Source organism: Cloeon dipterum, chromosome X, assembly GCF_949628265.1.
Source record: "Cloeon dipterum chromosome X, ieCloDipt1.1, whole genome shotgun sequence".
Lineage (NCBI taxonomy): Eukaryota > Metazoa > Arthropoda > Insecta > Ephemeroptera > Baetidae > Cloeon > Cloeon dipterum.
This window is the reverse complement of record NC_088790.1, coordinates 21,504,554-21,525,208: the sequence shown is the minus strand read 5'-3', so window position 1 is coordinate 21,525,208 and position 20,655 is coordinate 21,504,554. Positions and strand designations below refer to the sequence as shown.

At 38.3% G+C, this 20,655-nt stretch overlaps 2 protein-coding genes across 3 annotated transcripts; one reads left to right on the top strand and one right to left on the bottom strand.

The window, feature by feature from the left end:
- Positions 1-61: 61 nt before the first annotated feature.
- On the top strand, positions 62-5,410 carry LOC135945366 (NPC intracellular cholesterol transporter 1 homolog 1b-like). The gene is made up of 15 exons (XM_065492998.1): positions 62-258; positions 1,096-1,345; positions 1,426-1,496; positions 1,564-1,789; positions 1,852-2,130; positions 2,192-2,289; positions 2,349-2,469; positions 2,524-2,837; positions 3,071-3,302; positions 3,355-3,670; positions 3,726-3,868; positions 3,925-4,083; positions 4,142-4,267; positions 4,325-4,591; positions 5,001-5,410. Exons 1-15 carry the CDS (start codon positions 170-172, stop codon positions 5,205-5,207), a joined length of 2,898 nt encoding a protein of 965 aa, XP_065349070.1. The 5' UTR covers positions 62-169; the 3' UTR covers positions 5,208-5,410.
- On the bottom strand, positions 5,407-20,380 carry LOC135945367 (alpha-1A adrenergic receptor-like). 2 transcript variants are annotated; one of them, XM_065493000.1, is made up of 11 exons: positions 20,284-20,380; positions 19,674-19,920; positions 15,777-16,033; positions 11,960-12,096; positions 11,738-11,900; positions 9,692-9,872; positions 9,366-9,486; positions 9,028-9,117; positions 8,275-8,373; positions 7,549-8,020; positions 5,407-6,720 (listed from the first exon to the last, which is right to left on the bottom strand). In XM_065493000.1, exons 2-11 carry the CDS (start codon positions 19,857-19,859, stop codon positions 6,261-6,263), a joined length of 2,166 nt encoding a protein of 721 aa, XP_065349072.1. In that variant the 5' UTR covers positions 19,860-19,920; positions 20,284-20,380; the 3' UTR covers positions 5,407-6,260. The 2 variants fall into 2 exon arrangements, with proteins under 2 accessions (XP_065349072.1, XP_065349073.1); XM_065493001.1 differs by lacking the exon at positions 8,275-8,373.
- Between the last annotated feature and the right edge of the window lie 275 nt (positions 20,381-20,655).

Genomic DNA, 20,655 nt, shown 5'->3' with positions numbered 1-20,655 from the left:
GCAGTGGTGCCTCCGAAACAATGAAGAGACCTGCGCACTGCCGAGGAAACCCGCGCCGGCGCTCGACTCGTGTTTTGCTCGCGGTGTGCCGTCTACTTAACTCCTTCTTCCTGGAGGAGCCGGCCCTGAATCGCGCTGGCGTGAGTGTCAGTGCAGCTGTTCGCACGGAATGCCGAGCACCGAGGGCCCCAGCGGCCCGACGGGCCTGGCACGCCTCGGAGTCTCATTCATTGCGGCCCTGGAAGCCTTTTTCTTCTGGTATGAGTGCTCGCAGATAACTTTTATCATTACGTAACTCTGTCATTCACATGGAAATCGATATTCTAGTGTTTGGCCCTCCCAAAATTTAATAGTGTGGTTGCGTCGGCGCTTCACTTGTATTATACTCTGATAGTTTTTATTTTTTAATATCAAGATAAGTTTATTTCAGGAAGGCAAGTAGGGACCTAATTTAAAATATTAATTTTAGATTAAATTGGGGTTTCAAGTGAGATGAACGATTTTTTTATTTTTATAGCGTAAAAAAATAGTTTTTACTTTTGAAAATTCGCATTTTCTGTTGAGGCTTTTTAAATAATGGTTCTTGTATCTTTTTTATATGGTTAATTATTATTATATAACCTCAAATACCAATCATAATGCTCTCATGGAGTGCTGCAAGACGTACTGTTTTTTTCTCTCGTGGCAAAATTGGTGTAGCTCTTGTCAAGGACAAGTGATGAAAGGGATTTGCAATTACTTCAACTTTTTTACGACCAATAATAATATATTAATTTTTTTCTCAATTTAAAATTTTAATGTTGGCTCTTTGGAAGAACACATACTGATAAAATAAATATCGCAACTAATTTAGTTGGACATTTGAGTCAAAGGTCGTGCAACGCAACAAAGTCATCCTTTTTTGTGACTTGATTTTGCGGCTTCCTCTAATTTATTATTCTTGGAAATTGACACTAACCAAACACAAACAGATGACAATTCATCCACAGCTATATGAATAATGAAAAAAAATATTGCGTGATGACGCAAAATGAAAAATTCAAAAGTCAGAGTTGTCAAACACGCACACCATTTAAGTGAATCCTTTATCCACAGGCTGGGATGCTTCATCGGTCACCACCCATTTTACGTCATTTCGAGTTGTCTGCTAATTGGGGCCCTCTTCTCCTCGGGACTGCATAATTTCACACAGGAGAATCGACCAGAAAAACTTTGGATTCCATCTGACTCGCATTTCGTGCGCGACTCCGAATGGATGAGAAACAATTTTCCAAACAATGTCCGCCCGCAATTTGCCATTTTCGAGGCGCAGGAGAATATTATGACGAGTGAAAACTTGATACAGGTGCGCCTTTTAAAAAATATGAAAATCATGAAATTGATTGAACTAGGAAAAACTGTCGCACTAACAAACCATTTTTTTAGATTCTAGATGTGATAGAAGAAATAAAATCAATCAAGGCAGATGGCACAGAATGGAGTAATATCTGCCTAAAGTAAGGGAATTTTGCATTCTGACTAACAGTTAAAATTTTTTATTTTAATTCGCACTATTCTTTGCAGAATTCCAGTTGTGACTTTCGGTCAAGGTGGAGGTTTGAGACGGAGGAGAGCAGTAAACGAGTCTGAATCAGAGTGGGACGACATTTTTGGCAGCGACTTTGATGACGCCTTTGAAGAAGATCTGTTCAAGAAGAAAGATTTCGGAGAGCCTTCGTTCCTAAAAAATTTTGACCCAAGCGTGCACTTTGACAGAGCCACTTACTGCTCCTTCTTAAGTGGAATGCAGGTCACTATATTGCGGTCAAATGCCTTGAATCATTGTTAAACTACTGCGCTTTAACAAATTAGGAGGCTTGCTGGCTGAGCTCCCCCCTGGAAATTTGGAATTACGACCGAGAAAAAATCGAAAATTTGGATTTGGACGAAATTTCAACCGCTTTAAATGAAACCGACGTCAGCCCAGTGTTTGGAATTCCGCGTGACTACTTGAAGATGCTCGGTGGCGTGCAGATGGATCAAAACGGGACCGTGATAGGCGCAAAAACTATTTTGGTTACTTGGCTGGTGAAGAGCGACCCATCAAAAGCCAGAGGAGAAATCTCAAATGATGCAGGCACTGGAGACTCGGTAATATTTTCATGTTTTTGCTCAAAGTAATATTTTATTTCTAATTTTCTTTTCAAATTAGGTGGCGAAAGATATTTTGAACTGGGAAGCAGAGTTCGTGAACATTTTGAATAAAAACAGAAATGGCTCCATCACTATTTATACCTTTTCTGGAAGAAGGTTCACAGCATTTAATTAAATCATAAATAAATATAAATAAATGCATTTGGTGCTTTCAGTTTTGGAGATGTGAGCGGCACAGCGATAAAAAATGATGCTAAGAAGCTTTCAATTGGTTTCATCATTATGTTCATTTATGTTCAACTCATGCTTGGGAGATTCAATCTAGTGGAGCAAAGGGTAGGAAAACAACACAAATTAATCAAATCAGTCCTAATCCAAATTGATCCTCAGGCGGTACTTTCCCTGATCGGCATAGGCAGTGTTGGAATGGGCTGCGTTGTTGCGTACGGGATTTGCTCTGCCTTTGGAATCCCTTACGGGCCTGTTCACAACATTCTCCCCTTTTTGATGCTAGGCATTGGGATCGATGACATGTTTGTGATCGCACAGTGCTGGGCCACTCTCGGTCCCGAGGTCACCACCCTCAGCCTGCCTGAAAAAATGGGTCACACACTAAAACACGCCGGTGTGTCTATCACAATTACGTCGCTCACCGACTTCACCGCCTTTGCCATTGGCGCCACCACCGTCCTGCCTTCATTAAGGTTTTAATCTCTTAAATTATTTATGATAATTATTTTTAAAAGAAGTAAGCCCAGGATGTTTTATCGCAGGAATTTTGGCAAAGCTATTCAGTTAAATGCACCTTGCACTCTAATTTCCTACAGCTTTTTTAATTATTCTTTGTTTGTAATCTTTGAAAAATAAGTCAAATCTGCAGCGAGTTTTTAAACGAATTGATTATTATATAATTTTCCATGTCTTTTTTTCTTTTTAGGTCCTTTTGCATTTATGCTGCTGTTGGAATTCTCGCAACCTACGTCCTCCAGGCAACCTTTTTCACCGCCTGGTTCTCCTTGGACCTCAGGCGAATGTTGGACAGTCGAGATGGATTCCTCTTTTGCATCAAATACAAAAATTACAAGCCAAACAATTGCAGCCAAAAGGACCTGTTCAAAAGCGCTTTTGAAGCAATTTTAGGATCATTTCTTTTCAAGACACCAGTCAAGGTTTGTATAAATTTTATTTCTCGACCAAATTACTAACTTAAATCCTTTTAAGGTCATCGTCCTTGTATGTACTGCAACTCTTCTGATTTTCGGCTCGTGGGGACTCTCGATGTTGCGCCAGGAGTTTGACCCTATCTGGTTTTTGCCCCAGAGCACTTACCTCTTCAAGTACTTTGACAAGTCCAAAAAGTTCTACCCCAGCGACGGAGAGCCTGGCACCATTTTCCTCAGCAATTTTAACCATTACGACCATTTGAACTCAATAGCCGATCTGATCGACAAGCTTGAAGAACAGAAAGACATAATTAAGGAGGTGGATGCGTGGTACACTCCGTTCCAAAAATACAGCAATACCCATTTCAATACGAGTAAGCTAATTGATTTTTAAGAACAAGCAAATCTAATAAATTTTATGTTTGTCAGGTTTGCCTGGAGAAAAACTCAGTGAAGAGAGATTTCATGATATATTAGGGAGATTTCTTTTCAGTCCAACTGGCTCGAAATATAGAATGAAATTTATATTTAACGGCACCCCAAGATGCTTGCTAGATGCACCGCCTGTCAAGGTAAAATACGGAAACTAAAACTTTATGATCAGTTTTTGTAATCCTTGCGTATTTAGATTTCCAGCTTTGACTTCAAGTTTCGGAAATTCAAAGGATCCGTTGAGCACGTGCCTGCTATGAATAGGCTGAAGAAGATAATTTCTCAGGCTGAATTTGGAGACGGTGCTGTGGTAAAGGTTTGGGCAAGAGCTTTTGCTGGCTGGGAAACAGACGAAGTAATTATTAAAAATATTACAAAAATTCAGAGAAACTAATTTTTCTAATTATCTTTAGGTAATCGCTGAAGAGTTGCTTCGTAATATTAGCTGGGCCATGATTTGCGTTTTCTTCACCACTCTGCTTCTCATCGTAGACATCAAAGCGTGCCTCCTTGTTCTTTTCTGCGTAGTTCTTACTCTAGTAATACAAAAATGATAATTAAAATTTGATGTCATCTGACAAATTAATATTTTTTAGATCGATGTGAGCGGAATGATGCATTTTTGGGGACTAACCGTGGACACCGTCTCCTGCATTGATCTGGTTCTCGCAATAGGATTGTGCGTTGACTATGCAGCGCACATTGCTCACTCATTCATGACATTTCCCGGATCTCGAGAGGAAAGGGCCATAAAGACTGTCAAACAGATCGGTCCTGCAGTTTTCAACGGTGGCTTTAGCACGTTCCTGGCTTTTATTCTGCTGGCAGACTCAGACTCGCACGTGTTTTCCACCTACTTCAAGGTAACCACACCTCTTGAAACCATGATATTTTTATATTAAATTGGTAGAATTTTACATAGGATGCTTAAAATGGCTGGTTTGAAATTTTCTTAATTTTATAATTGTTGAATGAGTTTAACTTGTTACTTTTTTTAGTTGTGTAATTTTAATTGATTCAAGGCAGCCTTTAAAGCAGTTCAAAGAATTCTTTGAACCATGCAACATTAATTTTCAAATCAGATGGTTGTAAAGTGACCGACAATATTTAAAGAAGCACTCTATCATATTCCCTTGTAAAATTAAAAAAAAGAATCATCCTTAAACATTCTTGATTTTTCCCATTAAATGGATTGATTAGATCATACTTTATAGATCTTTGTAAGAGATCAAACAGGAATCTGAAATGATTTTTGCCTCATTTATTTTTCAGATATTTTTCCTTGTTGTCGTATTTGGCCTGTTTCACGGTCTAGTTTTCCTTCCTGTCGTGTTGAGCCTCATTGGACCAGCCCCTTACCCTCAAGTGGAAGAGCATCAGCCAGGGAATGTGTCGAGCTTGCCCATGAATGTGGTGGCCGTCGCTGATAATAAACCGCAGAAACTGCCAGATATTCCTTCTGTGATAACGCAGTGCTAACTTCAAACGCAAAAGTTTTTCGTTTGCATGATCTCATTCTCAACATCCGTTGTCGTGTTATGTAACAGGATGCATCATTTAATACTCTACTATTAGGTTTCCAAGTGCGAAAAATGTAACTTATTCTCACGCAAGATGACGATTTTTTACTTACATGACTTATGATACTCAGGATTGTATTAATAAATTGTTTTATACGTCTATCGTATTTATTTTATTTGTTTCTGGGGAGTTAATCTATATTCACAGCACATGAAAGCATATTTTATTGGAATGACAAAGTGTATAATATATTCGAAAAAAGCGTTTACTTGAGATATCCAGCGAGATGCGTACAGTATTATCTACTTAGATTAGTAATGTCATTGGATTTAATTTAGATCTATGCCATATTTTTCACAATTCGAATTAATGCATGTTTTACAAAATGCTGTGTTAATGACTAGCCACAATAAAATACTGGAAATTGGTTAAATGAGCAAAGTCACAAATGAATGGAGCATATTTTGGCACATATATATTACAACTTTTTATGCAATTTGTACAATTATTTCGGACATTGACAAGGAACCTGTTAAGGAATCTACGTTTAAGCTGGTGGTGAATTTATTGAATTTGTATTTGTGTAGTTTGACCTGATGTGAATCAAGTTCAAAGTTCAAAATTTGAAATACAAAATGACAACAAAAATGTTAATTATGTAAAACTAGTTATTATCAAACAAAAAATAGAAGCAGGGGTTTAAAAATAATTTTGTTTATGAGCATTCATGAAACTTAACTGCTGAAAAACAAAATAAAAAAGCTGATAAAATGTCCCATATTTTCTCGTGGTCAAATTTACTAAACTTGAAAAACTGCTGAAAATTGCACAAATGAAATAAATTTGCAGCCAGCTAAAAAAAGCAGCATCCTTAAGAGTTTCCCCTGTGAGGTTGTATGAGACCATTGTATCTGTCACCACCACTTTTCAGTCATTTTATCCAAGTTTTAACAAAATACCAATTCTTTAAATAATAAGCATTGCACTATATTGGTCCATGCATCCTAGCTTCTACTTCTTAGAACCAAAACTGGCACTGGAGCCAGATTGGTTTTTGCTGAACAGCGCCATGAAGGAGCTCCTGATGCCGCTTCCGGTCGCCGCGAGGAGGCCTTTGTTGCTCGGCCGAAGGATGTCGGGGGCCACCTCGGTCAAGGCCTCGACGCTGCTCGAGTTGCTGGCCTCCTGCTTCTGCTGCTTTTCCCTCGGAGGCCGCCGGTGCCGCCGCCCCACATTATTCAGCTTCTCCACCGAGCCGAACTTGCGCAAGGCCAGCCCGCCTGGGTCCGACCTGAACTTGATTTCGTGCAGGGGCGCGCACATCGAGTTGTGCTGCGTGGATCTCTTGTTGGCGTTGGGAGCGTGCGCAGGGACGTAGTCCATATCGAAGTTGCGACCGAATTCCACCAGCGAAAGCACGCTCACCCGGTGCTGCTCCACGGTCGGAAGGTTCAGGTCCTCACCGAATGACCTTATGGAAATATTAAAGGGTTAATGCAAGGGTGATTCGAGCAAAAGTGGATTTAATTACTCACTTCATTGTCTCACGGTACTGTTATGCGGATTTTGAGAAAATGAGTTAATTTATTTATATTTTTATGTAAGTACGCAGTGATAAGGAAGGGATTATTGGGTCTCATTGTAAATTTTGTAGGTTTTAAATCGAGATCAAGGGGATTAATTAAATATTTAGTCTGGTCTGTGCATGATTTGGAATATTACAGCTCAATAGGTTGGTTCATAAATCGACATTAAAATAATAAAAATTGTTTTTTAACACACCAAACACCAAATGAATGGGAGTTAAGTTATCAAAAAGCTATTCTGTAAAACTTGTTTATTGTTTATTTTGAAAATTAAGAATGACTGAAACTAAACATGAAATTCATTGATAGCATTCTTTGAATGGGCCAAACACCTTCTAAAGAGGTGGAATTTTAGTGGTAAAATCATTCTAGGAACGTCAATGTGGACCGTTTGGAGCATTTCAGAGGCGTGAAGAAGACTTTTCAGGTGAATTTTACGGTTTAGAGCTCTGAAGACAAATCACGAGCTTTATTAAGCAGACAAAAAAATCTTTGATTAAAAGAGGCCTCGACGAACCGTAGAAATAATTTTTTTGGAAAATGTTTTCTCTGGTAAATTTTTATTCTTTACCATAGAAAACTGTCAGAAGTAAATTCAAATTGAATTTCAGAGGATCCCTGTGTCTTGATATAAAAAATATCAATTAGAAATTTCAGAAACGCAACTAAATAATTAATTTTAAACTAAATTAAGAAGCAAAAAAGTTGAATACCTGGATATGGTTTTCAGTGAAGTATTGGAAATGGCATCCGTGTCGGTGACAATGACCCTGACGTGTCCCGACAACTGGCCATCCTCGTCCTGAAGGGAGACGACAAAGGCACCGCTCTCGGTGTGAATCTTCCTTGCGTCTCCGTTCTCGTCATAGAGGACGATAGGGATGGCCTCGTCCTGCTGTTCGTTGGCCAGCAAGTTGTCTAGTTCGTTGTCGGGAGGAATAGTGTGGAAACTGCATGCAGGATTAATGACATCCTCCTCCTCTTCACAGTGGCCGCATTGGCCCATCAGATCCAGCCCAGACGTCAGGGTGGGTAGCAGACACGTGTCCGTGTCGAAGCGGCGCATCCGCGGTCGCTGGCTCGTCAGCAGGGCCGTAAGGTCGGGCGTGGATGGTGAAGTCTTCAGCAAGCCGATGCGCTGCGAACGGTGTTTCAGGTGGTTCATCACCGCCTTTGAAACGATGCCTGAGGGGTAATAGTACAATTTTAGAAAGGAAAAATTCAAATATACGCGCATGCATCTTCATTAAAAAATTTACCAATAAAGATACACAATTTTAATGACCAAAATTTACGTCCACAACCATGTAAAATTTCCCGTAAAAATAAGTTTAGTGATCCTAATTTATTTCCCTTTAAAGAAATTATTATTATTATTCACCCTTATTTTAATAAAGTGCAAGTGGTTTGAATTAATATTGTGTTTGTTCAGCACAGACCTGAGTTTGGAAGAAGAGCGTGGCGAACAGTGACCTCGTTCAATTTGTAAGTGTCCAAGTTGAGTTTAGCGATGCAGCGACCCTGCCTGAAGCGACCCTCTGTGCGCAGTTCACCAGAGAAAATATTGTGAGTGTGTTTGTACCGACACCATAGTTATCTTAAGCATAAATGCCAATAGAGAAATGTGCAGGAGCGGAAAATTTGTACACTTGATTGATTCAATAAAAAATGCAAAACCTGTATTATGGATGTTGCATGATGTAATGAATTGTAACTTCTATTTGAAGAAGTTGCAAAGTGTTTCTTGTAAAAATAAATTTACCTGAAAAAGCGACAGACTTTGTGCAAAGCGGATATTTAGTTTCTAGAGAAGTCTTGGCGCCTCAGAAGGTGACCCAGCTGTCTCGCAAATTCCTGCACTCAGACAGAAAATCGCAAATAATGTGATTTAAGAGAGGAGCAGGCGAGAATACCACTCAAGGATGAGCTCACGTGAGAAATTGCCTTCCGGACTTAACCTCGTTGCAAGACCATCTTTATTTAGCTCAAACACATCATTAGAGCTTACTTAGAACGAGATATATGACACCTCAAATGAAAACTTAGTCCGGATTCCAATTTGTACAGAGTGGCTCAAAGTTCATGTTGTACAAATCCAAAAGTTTTGTTGGTGTTAGTTATCAAGCAAAAGGATGGAGGAGCTGCTAGCCAATCAGCAAGTTTTAATTGCATTTCAAGAGCGTGCTGTTTACCTTTCGCAGGTTTGCGTGAGTACTGGGAAAGGTAAGTGCGTTGAGAAGCAGTTTTCACTCTTCCACTGGCTGAGCCGCTGTAGAAACTGCCTGTAAAACCATGCAAAAATCAAACCGGAGGCTCAGCGAGCGTGTTTTATTGCGAGTTAAAATTTATATTGCGTCAAACCATGTCACTCTTAATTACCAGGCACTGCGATTCCAATCGTGTTTTGGTCTGATCAAAGGGCAGCATTAAAGGTACACAAAGTTGTTAAAAAATCGATCAATTGAGTCAAGGCATTAATTTAAATATAAGTGCTCATGATGCAGAAATTTATGGAGTTATTGGAGTTTACCGATCTTTCCGTCAGCTTTGGTCCTGCAGAGAATTTCAAGGTAGCCCTGCCTGAAGCTGGGGCTGCGGAACGCGTAGATGATCGGGTTGCACGCGGAGTTCAAATATCCGCACCAGTAGACCTAATTTTGTAAATTCATCAGTCAAACACACAAAACGTAAATATCTGCAAATTCCTCTTGCTAAAAAAGAGGAAGATGAATCTATAGTCCTAAAATAGAACGGCCGGGAATCACTATAAAGCTTTTTTAAAATTTCAAGGTGATAATTATACTGTTGAAATTCTCTTAAAATTTTAGTTCCACGAAAATTAGAAAATTTACATACGATTGGATTGAAGATAGGGTGGACAACGGTTTTGTCATTTAGAAAAGCCAGCATGCACGAGTAAATGATGTACGGGCCCCAGCAGGCGAGGTAACAGACCATCACGATCACCAGGGTTACAGTGATGTGTTTCTGTTGCAGAACAGAATTGCGGTAGTTGACGTTGGAAGTCTGACGCATCCTGAAATGCAAAACAATGTGCTAAAAGATGAAGACACGAATTTAGCTTTAGAAATTGGACTGGGCCTCGATTTAGATCTGATTCAATGTTTCCTGATTTTTTAAGAAATGTGACTTATTTAAAATTTATTTTGGCCTCTTCGTGGATATGTAAAGCAATAATATGTAATAAAATGTAACTATTTTTCTTTCTGCTATTTTAGTGCAGCATAAAGAAGTCGTGATAGAATCAAATGAAATGAAATGATCGAGTTTAATGAGTGGGCAATTGTGAGAGAGGAGAGCGCCATAAAAGCTGCCAAATCGCTCAGCACACGGAAGAACACCCTTTGTGCTAATATGATTATTTGCAAACCTAACGCTTTTTGTGTTTACTCTGAGCGCAGTCTTTTCAGTCGGCTTTCCGCTCGGATTATTTATCTTTCCGGCAAACGTCAGGAATACCGCGCCGCGCGTGGTGGATATTTCAAACCGCGCTGCTCTCTGTCTCTATTCGCGGCGCAAATCATAACACCCATCAATTTTAAAAACCGCACTCGCCTGAAATGGATGCGCGGACTAAAGATAAAAATTACGCCTGCTTGCTTCAAGACAAGTGTGTGTGTCCACTGCCAAACCGATTTCTTTGCTCAGAGAGAGCTCTTTTAGTGCCTTAGCACCCTTTAAACTGAGTATAAAAGGGTTTACAACTTAGTGTGTGCGTGTGTGTTGAGCTGCATGAAAGCATTTGACGCTCGATTCGTCTTGGAGCTCAATCTCGAAGCGGCGACCGTGAATTTCAGGAAACTGTTTTTGGCACGCTGATAGCGTCTGGCACAGCAAACTTAACGCTACCCACTTAGCAAAAACGTCATGCAAAATTCTAAAATGAGACAGTCTTCTTTACAAATTGGGACGTAAGCAAATTTTTAATTCAGGTTTGTGTAAAAATATCCTACAATAAACTCAGCTTAATCACGTTCTAATTGTTGCAAGGACAAAATATAAGCCATATGAAGTGGAGTGATTTGGCTCAAAGTAAGCAAACACGAGGTGTTTGTATGTTTTGTAGAGTGCACGAGAGCTGGTGCACAAAAAGCCGTGAGCCACACCGGCAATTTAGGTTTCGCTTACGCGCGTCCCAGCCGATAAATATATAAGCAAAGACTAGCTTTGTGAGTCAGAGGAGCGCAGTAAAACATATGCGTCCAGTGTAAAATCACCCTTCTGTCACGTCTAATAAAGATATGTTCAAAGATAAAGTGACACGATGGGTCGTAAAGTTGCAAGTAAAATATACGATATGGCACGCAACAAGTCAGTGGACTTGGAGCGCAAAAAACGCTAACTAAGTGGATAAGTTCGGGCAGTAAATCACCTGCCAATCAAATGCGAACTAGAAACATGCACCGGCACTATCGGAGATGAAGATTGAGATAGCTTAAATTTGCGAAAACTATACTGTAAGCTATTGAATTTTGAAAAATAAATCTCTTATTGCCTTTTTTAAAATTGGTTAAGTCTCGGTCAGAAATTTTCAATGGTAATTAAGTTGCACAGTATCAGGAAATACTAAATTTCTACCAAAGAATATTTACTAGCTACTAAGTCTCGAGTTATTCTAAAGTCTTGAAATCGTCGTGAAATTCTCAAAAAGATGTGCACGATTTAAAGTTGTAAAAAATAACATGCGGTTATTCGGACGAAAAAGCATCTGTGAAATTAATGTTTTGTAGAAATATAATTTTAACAACATATCACCGAACTAAATACAACAATTGACGAAAAAACAATTACCACTATTAAAAGTTAATCTAATTTTTCCTAACCTTTTGATAATACACGAAAATAGTAATTAATTAAGTTCTCTCTATTGTCATTTCTTACCTTCCCATGTGGTCTTTGACGGCTCTGGAGATTTGGAAGTTGCAGAAAGACATGACAATTAGCGGAACAAGAAAGTTCATGATCGTGTTGATGAGCGAGTGCAGTTTCTCAAATGGCAAGCAAGGGATGATGGGCCCGCACTGCGTCGCGCCCTCCTTGTACACTTGTTGCGACAGCACAAATTAGTACCAGAAATTGAATTCAATACCGGTTTCACAATACCGTTGCTGGTCATGCCGAACAGGGGTAATAGGTTGTAGAAAATGCCCCATATCCAGGTGCAGGCCGCCATCAGAGAGATGCGCAGAGGAGTCATCGACCGGCTGAACGGCCTTGTCATCGAAATGTACTTGTGGATGCTGCAATTATTCCAAATTTAACTCGTTTGGTCAAACATTTATTTAAGTTAAAATGTCAATACTCGAGGTTGGTTGTTCCATAATCAATTTGAAACCGGCTTCAATCTCATTGCTTTTCTAAAACTTTGCAAAATTTCGTATTTAATTTTTAAATATTGGTATAATTGTGAATGCTCGTGTTTTCCACGAAATAGGACTCTACCTGTGAAGCCGAAATATATCGGAATGATTTAAAAGCAATGAGATGAGGACCGTTTAAATTACAAAATTCCAGTTTAAGAATATGAATATTTGATTTTCAAGTCAAAACGTGAAAAGAAATATATGCAAGATATTTTTATAACGACTGTTAAGTGGATGTGAGTATGTTTAATTTAAGAAAAAAACAAGAAGTTTATCAACTCGTGGTTTGTTTGAGGTTTGTCCGACAGTAACTCTTTCTGCTGTAAATAGACATCAATCTCTATGCCAACGACATTTCCTCATTATAATAATTTAATATAATTATGTTAAAGTTGCTCTTTGAAACAATTTATTACTTATTTTTAGAAACATCTTTTGGCAGGCATACCATTTTTTCATGCAGTACTTTGTGAATAGCTGTTTTGTAAATTAAGAAAAAAATGAAATCTCTCAATTTTTCATCCTACCAAAACAAAGCGTGGAAGTATTGATGAACTGTGAACTTTTCTTTTACTTGAAATTTTACAATGATTATTGTAGCATATGGAGATAATATTCTGGATTGTTCTTGAATTAAGTATCTTATTAATAAATAAATTTAGATCTGGGTTCTAAAACAACTCGAGAAGCATATTACGACGACGTGAGTAAATAACAATTAAAAAAGCGTGAAAACAGATGGAGTTTAATAGGACACGCCACGAGAAAGAGTCGTGTCACTTTGTATCCTTCATCGGTCTCGTTCGCCTCCACGAGCCGGGCGCTGGGCGGGGGTGCGTCGTTAAGGCAAACAACCACCCCCGTAAAGTGACATCATGTCGCCCCCTTACGCGTCTAGCATGCGAGCTCAAGAAGAAATTATAGCGAAAAACGAGGGCAAGGACCGCTATTTCCTCCCAATCGGTCCTAAATGGTCGGGAAAGATTGCCCTTGGCGAGGGCAGTTTCCAATTAGTATTTGGGAAAGGGAAACGCACGTCACGTCTGCTTAAGACCGTTTGTCCGGAGCTGCTGTTTTTGCTACCAAGCATATACAAACACTAACGTGAGTGGCCGTTAAAACGTGTCAAACTCAAGAAATTACTTTCAATTTGAAAATGCATGCCTGAGAGTCTCAGGATGCCCAGCTGGAAAGGTGGAAAACTTTCGGCGATGGGTCCATCTTGATTTTACGCCGCATCTCCCTGATCCCAAGCGAATAGTCTGAATAGTCCACCTCTATGCACGACTTTTGAAAAGCAAACATGGCTAGATCTCAGGGCTGGGTATCTCCCGGGGAGTTTCCCTAACTTGCAGTGCAGTGGTTTTACCAGTTTTGTGCGGTTTTTGGCACCTCATGGTTATATTATTGAATAAATGCCCTGTATGGAGAGGGAAAGGTTTTTTGGTTTTTGTTGACTCATGGGTATTTGAGTTTTTTTAGCATTTTAAAGTTGATTTTTCATGAGCACCAGAAATTCGGGAGAAACTAGCTGCAAAAAACCGCTTAACTCCCATGCCCAGCCCTGCGTAGATCTCATAATGAATGAGCATTTTTAAGGTTAGCGCAACCACTCTGCCACTGGCTTGGTTTAATCAATAATGTTTAAGGGAGAAGAAAAACATTTCTTTCAGCAAATGTTTTATGCAGTATCTGCTGATCATTTTAAAGAGCTTTTTTCTGGAAATATAAAATGCGATTTAAAAGGTTCCTTAATTTGTAAAAAAAACAAAGTTAAGAAAAATGCGATAAAAAAGCAATAAGCCATTATACATCAATATCTAACAAAGGAAAAGATATTTTAAAGAGCGGAAATCAAATAATTTTGACATTTAAAGGGGCAGATCTCATAAAATTGCAATCGTAAATGAATTAAGCAGTGACGTTAATTAACAAATCTAAATTTAGCTTCTATATCAATCGATCTCAATGTTTGCACATCCCTCCATTAATTTTAAACGAGCTGCCAGATAGTTGAGTGGCAGGTCCCGCATGCAGGGGCTGCATTATTTAAAACAAGTTTCCAACATAAGACGAGTTGAGCAAAAACGGTGAATCTGTTTTCTCTCACTTGAGAGCATCTCTTAAACGATTGAGTTTGCGTTTCAGAAATAAATTACGCTTTGATAAATTTGCCACCAAGTTGCAGCTTTGACGCGGTAATGGTTTTTTTTTAAACATAACGAAAACAAGTTGGAAGAACACACTAAAAATATGGAGTTATTCGCATGGGGAAATCTAATTAGACTAATTTTACAAATGGTTTCACTTCGTGTGTTTTATTACGATAACGAGTTCAAAATAGGTGCTGTCCTGCACGAGAACGTGTGAGATTTTTTTCTCTCCAAAATTTAACTTCTCCGCCCTTCCTGACAAAAAGCCATTTGTAAAATTAGTTATTTTTCGGCACTTGATGTAACCTTTGAAAATGTGACAGGTTTAAAAGAAAACCATGAAATACCTAAATTGATTGAGCTTTAATAATTATATAATTTTTCTTATAATAAAAATATTTGAATTTGTGTAACATTGACTATTTTATAATGTCAAATTAATGAGAATGAGTTTAAAAACCAGGCATTTATTTTCCTAGATTTTACGTTATTAAATATTAAGTCTTACTTTTTAATTGGTATTGTATGCCATAAATATTATTCTATTAACAATAAAGTGTGAGGTTTGCCTGCATCTAAAGGTATGTGCGAGCTTGAAATCACAAATAATTAACATATAGATGCAAATCAGCCTTTTCCCGCAGGCCAGCATAATAATTAGCCTTACAAACTTTAAAAGAGCAAGCAGAAAAATCGATTTTAAGGGAGGCCACTCTTTTCCTGCCAGTTTACGCTTTCGACACGCAAGCTCGCGTGAAAGCTTTTGTTTTGCTCTGGACGCAATTACGATAAATTAAGGCGGCGAAAGGCGAACGCAAAACAAAAAATATTGCAAATTTTTTTTACCCGCATCCACATGCTTAAATTTTACAGTCTGGCCCCAGAGACTAACGCGAGAAAAATCACCGAGCAGCTGCTCGGCAGACAAAATTGTTTGTATTAGACTCGCTGAGCAGGGGCCGCAGTGTGTGCGGAAACGCTTCTTGTGAAATTCATCTGGCGAAACCGAGTAGAATCTTTATACAATATGTGCCAGTTAAGTTTTTTTATAGTTAATTAATTTTAATAAATTTTATCAGTTTCAACTGTTGAAAATTGCATTCGATTTGATCTCGGTTGAAGTGTTTGTAATGATTGCTGGAGGGAACCAGAATTAAGTCATCAAAATTTCATTAATAATGAAAACAACTTTGATACGAGTTGGATTTACACATTGCCTTGTGTAAATCTGAGATTTTTACAGGAGTCAAATAAAACTAGAATGAAGTACATATAATTTCTACCACAAATAAACTCTTTTTAAAGTTTCAATAATTTTCCACTCTGTTTTTAAATCATTTTAGTTCCATTTTACTCAAATAAAATGCCAAAGTGTTACGCAACTGATGTCTGAACTGCGCTCACCTGATAAACATGAGGGTGTGAATGGAGGCCATGAGGGCGAGGCCGGTGGTGAAGGCGTTAAACTGGCACGCCGTCTTGCCGAACACCCACGAGCCGTTGATGAGCGCGATCAGCGAAAAGGGCATGTCGAGAGCGCCGACCAGGATGTCGGCCGCCGCCAGGTTGGCCAACAATAGGTTGGTCCTCGTCCTCATGCCGCGGTGCCGCATGATGGTGGCCACCACCAACCCGTTGCCCACCACCGACGCGATGCTAACCTGAAATTTTAATTCGGTATTCATCTTTCAACTGTTTCCTAAACGTGCCTAAAATCCGAAGAATACCAAATTTTTTAAATATATGCAGAGCTAAACCAGCAAGACGAGAACAATTTATTAATAATAATTCAAGCCTATGTTTTGCAAACAAAGAATTTTTCAGAAGAAAAAACAGGATATTATTATAAAAACACATAATTTGTGTTTCCTTTTTCCATTGTTGTAAATATTAACTGTTGTATTCTTTGTAAAATTTTCAGTCTGTTTTTGTATTCCATGCAATAGGGCTGCAACTGATAGCCAAAACTGTGACAAATTAAACACGACTTTCAACAATGACTTCTTTCAACGAGTCCTCAAGTGTCTCCTTCATTGTCAACTTGTTTAGCACATCCCGTGGGCTATGAGCTCAGGCATTAAAGCATTTTATTATTTTCAAATCGGTCTCCAAATGACTCATTTTTTTTAAATTTGAAGAGCTTTCATTTTTGAATTTAAATATTGAACTGTGCAAGGCATGTGCTTTTAACTTCACTTCTGGGAATCTTCTCATTAGTGCATGAGAATAAGCATGTTTTGCGTGACACGTTAAACGGTTTGTATGCTCGGCATTCACTCTAGAAGAGCCATCTGATTGAGGAAACTGGTTTAGTCAGATTATTTTATTGCTTCAGTAACAAAAACTAAAATAATTTCACATGTTGAGCTACATTGCCAAACGTTGGTCAAGCGGATGACGTTTAAGCACAGTTGCTCTTCAGCAACCTTTTTGCAGATTTAGGGTATACTTTTTATAAATGAGGATGATGCAACTTATATGCACAATGTCGAATTAAAAGGTTTTGCGCTTCTCAAACTTCTAACCAAAAAATGTATTCAATTTTTGAATTTGCTGAATTTAAAATTTTCAGCATGCTCTCAGTTAAACTCTTTTAGTTCAAATTTTCTTCATCCATATATTTTGAACCTATTAAAAAATACACTAGACAAATTTCCGAAACAAACTTTGTAAAGATGATTCTGCATTGGAAATTTCGAATTATATTTTTAAAATGTGAAACTATAAAAATATAAATCGTGTTGAAAGACGTGGAATCTAGATTAGATTTAGATAAGATACAATTTTACTCTACAAAGCCTGAATATTGTACAGAACTGGGGTACTCTTTACTTAGCTGAGGAAGAAGAATGCCTTCCATTACTGCCACAATTTCCTGTGTTGAGCTCAGTAAGACAAACAAATAAAAACGCCGAGGTACAACTGATGTGTTTAAATTATTTGCCTTCACACGGAGGACTAATACTGTGAATTTGACCTTGAGGCCACACTCTTGGAAAGTTAAAACCAGAAAGAACAGCTTTTTGCATTCTGTCCAGAACGAATTGATGTGCCACTTCCAAAAGATTAATTTTATGGAGGAATATCGCTTTCCTTGAAAGGAAATCACTATATGATGGATCAAATGTGAAAATAAAATTTGTTTCCTCCTCTTCTTCTCCGTCCAATTAGAACAGCTTTAAATAAATGGTATAGGCACGCGGAAAAAACATGAAAATACTTTTGCAATGACGAAGGGGGAACAATTCGCAGTTGTATTATATCCTAGGCAACAAATTGGATAAACTGACTTTAATCAAGCCCCATGGTGACCGCAGACGATGCAATGGAAAAGAAAGGCCAGAGAGCTCACGCGAAGTTTGTTTCTCTGACTCTCAATAAAAGTTAATCGCCGGCGCGGTCGGAGAAACGCACTCACACAGCTCCGTGCATACTCTATAATGAATCCATTAACGACACAGAGGGTAATTATATTTGCGCTCTGTAAGAACAAAAAAAAAACGGAAGAGGGTGTGGCGTTTAATGGGGAATATTCCTCTTTCCGTTCATCATACATCACTTAAGGCAAGCATGAAAGCCAGGCCTAATTTCCTCTCGCGTGGCTCTTATTACCCCTTAACACCTTATCCTCGTGTGATTGGGCAAAATTTCCGCACGCTAGTTTTGGCACTATCGTAGGAGGAAAATTTTGCGGAAATTAGTCCAGGATAAAAGACCGGATGAGGGATTATCACCGTGGGATATGAATTTTTGTCTACATAAGGAAACTTGTGGTTAATAATTAATTTCTCTCGCTTTTTTCAAAGAGAAATGGGTGATAATGGATGTTTTATCTAAACTCTACTCGCGGCGTCTGATAGAGTTCCGACTGTAGGGTTTCTTTGAGATTCTGAAAGGATGTTAACGTCACAAAATAAATGATTTTATGAAGTCAGCAAACTATAAAATATCATGTGATGACGTCGAAACTGATCGAGGAATAAAAACGACGAATTTCTCTTTTTTGACAACGAGGATGAAGCCTGGTTTTAATTATATTCAATATAAAATATCAGTTTGGATTGTATTATTTAGCCATCATGCTACGCTAATAGACGAGCGGAGGACAAAAATAGAGTGCTTGGGTTGGTGTTAAGGGTCATTTAGAAATGGATCAAATTTCGTTATCTGGTTGTTAAAGTTTGTTATTTAAATTTTTCAAAATAATATTATGAGTTTTCTAAATTTTAATTTTGGCAATTTTAAACGGCGGAGCTTTTTAAAAGAATTCTCCTATTCAAAAATTCCAAAAACTCAATTATTAAGAAATTTTTTATTTAGGATGTGCATATTATTATGTTCTTCAAGAAAGGAAACACGTTTCTTTTTATGACACTTTTTCCTTTCACAACCGCCAAATACGACATTTTATATTTTTGCCCAGATAAGAACTAAAATTTGCACGCATTTTATCACATCTAGATGCATGATACCGTGTGTTTGCTCTCTTTACTCCAGCAATTTTTGTATTTCAGAAGAGCCTGATCGTTGAAAGGTATTAAATTTCAAGGTCGATTTCTGGCTTCCTTTAAGAAGGGAGATCAAGAGCATTGCTATATTCTTCTTAAATAGCTCTCCTAAAATTGAATATAAAAATATAGGATATTGATTGAAAGTATAGCCGCATGCAGTCATTCGTTTTCAATGACGATGGTGGTAAAAAAATAAAAATCGTAAAAAAATAAAAATCGTAAAAAAATAAAGATAAACACAATAAATGTTGTGAAAACTTATTTTTACGTAATTACTCTTATTCTCTGCTTGAGGCTGACTTTAATGGAAAATACAAGAATAAAACTTACAATCCGCAGTCCGCATTGCACAGCGACCGTTCCGGAATTTTCAGTAGCTAATGCTGTGGTATGATGAAGTGGCATGAACTTTGTTTTGAAGGTTCATGCAAATGAGGCCAGAGGGGCCGAAACCAGTGAGTTTCCAGTGCGAGAGCATATGAGAGTTATAATGTTTTCTTCAAATTGCATTCTTACATTAGCTGCTTCACCTTACATTGATTCCGCGTAGATGCCAGTCATTTGAAGGTTTTCTTTCTTTCAATGAAGTTTTCGATTTATTTCCGAATAAAACTAAAGAAAAGGTTAATAGCTTATACGGTATAAAGGCAAAAAGACTCGCAAGTGGTAGTCAATATTGAAACCAAAACGGATGTTTTGCACTCAAAGCGCGGCGGAGTGAGTCAGGACGAGAGAAATTTCCCCGCGACTGCGAAGAATAAAAAGCTAGTTCGTGTAATTCGAGACTGACCAGCGAAAGGATGATTGCCATGGGGGCGGTGAACCACACCGAGTAGTGGTAGGAGATGCCGCCCTCGCCATAGTCGAAGGGAAGCTGGCTCTGGATGGCGGCGCAGGTTTCCTCCAGGGACAAGTTCTTCGGGGCCAGGGTGCTGTCCCTCCACTCAGGGGATGTGAACTCGGAATTGTCGACCATTTTTCCTTCAGCCTTTGCGGTCGCACATTTAAAACCTCAAAAACATCCGGCGTCTTTTAATCTAGAATAAATAAAATTGCATGCTGAGTTTGGTTCGCTCACTCGCTCTCTTATAAAATGAATAATTATAAAATTGATGGTAGAGGCTTTTAATGTGTTGCCTTTTCTCACGCGCTTTGATAATTTGAATTGACTATGTGCCATATCATGACTGTATTGACAAACTGTGAGAATAAACAGCATTAATAATAAAGTGAAATGAAAATTGATTTTACTCTTTACCATATTTATTAAATTTTCTGATAGCTTTAGATTAGCAAACTAAAAAGAATTTAAAAAATACTCCTAAGATATAATTGTGGTTAGTATTTTTTATAAGGTAGTTACTGCAATGAGAAAATATAATCAGTGGAGAAAAGTTCACCTTAACTAGAGTATTGGATATTCCAACAGTCGAAATCCATAACTGGCTCTCATTCCTCACTCAGCAGGAAGCGTGTGTCTCGTGCGAACTTCACTCGTCAACTGGAATTTCGCTCGCTTTTATCTCGAGTTTGGCCTAGCAGCGGCGCGCGCATGCGATTTTATATGAAACTGGTTGCAGGTACGAGTAAGAACCAGGACATTTTGGAAATTTTTATCGGCAAAAATGTTGTTATCAGACGGAAAGAGTAAAACTAGGTGCCGAATAATTTATTAAATTTAAAAAAATTTATTATCGTGTTAAAAACAGGATATTTTTTATTTAATTAAAAGAAACAAGCAATATGTACCAAAAAACATCATTTTGACCCAA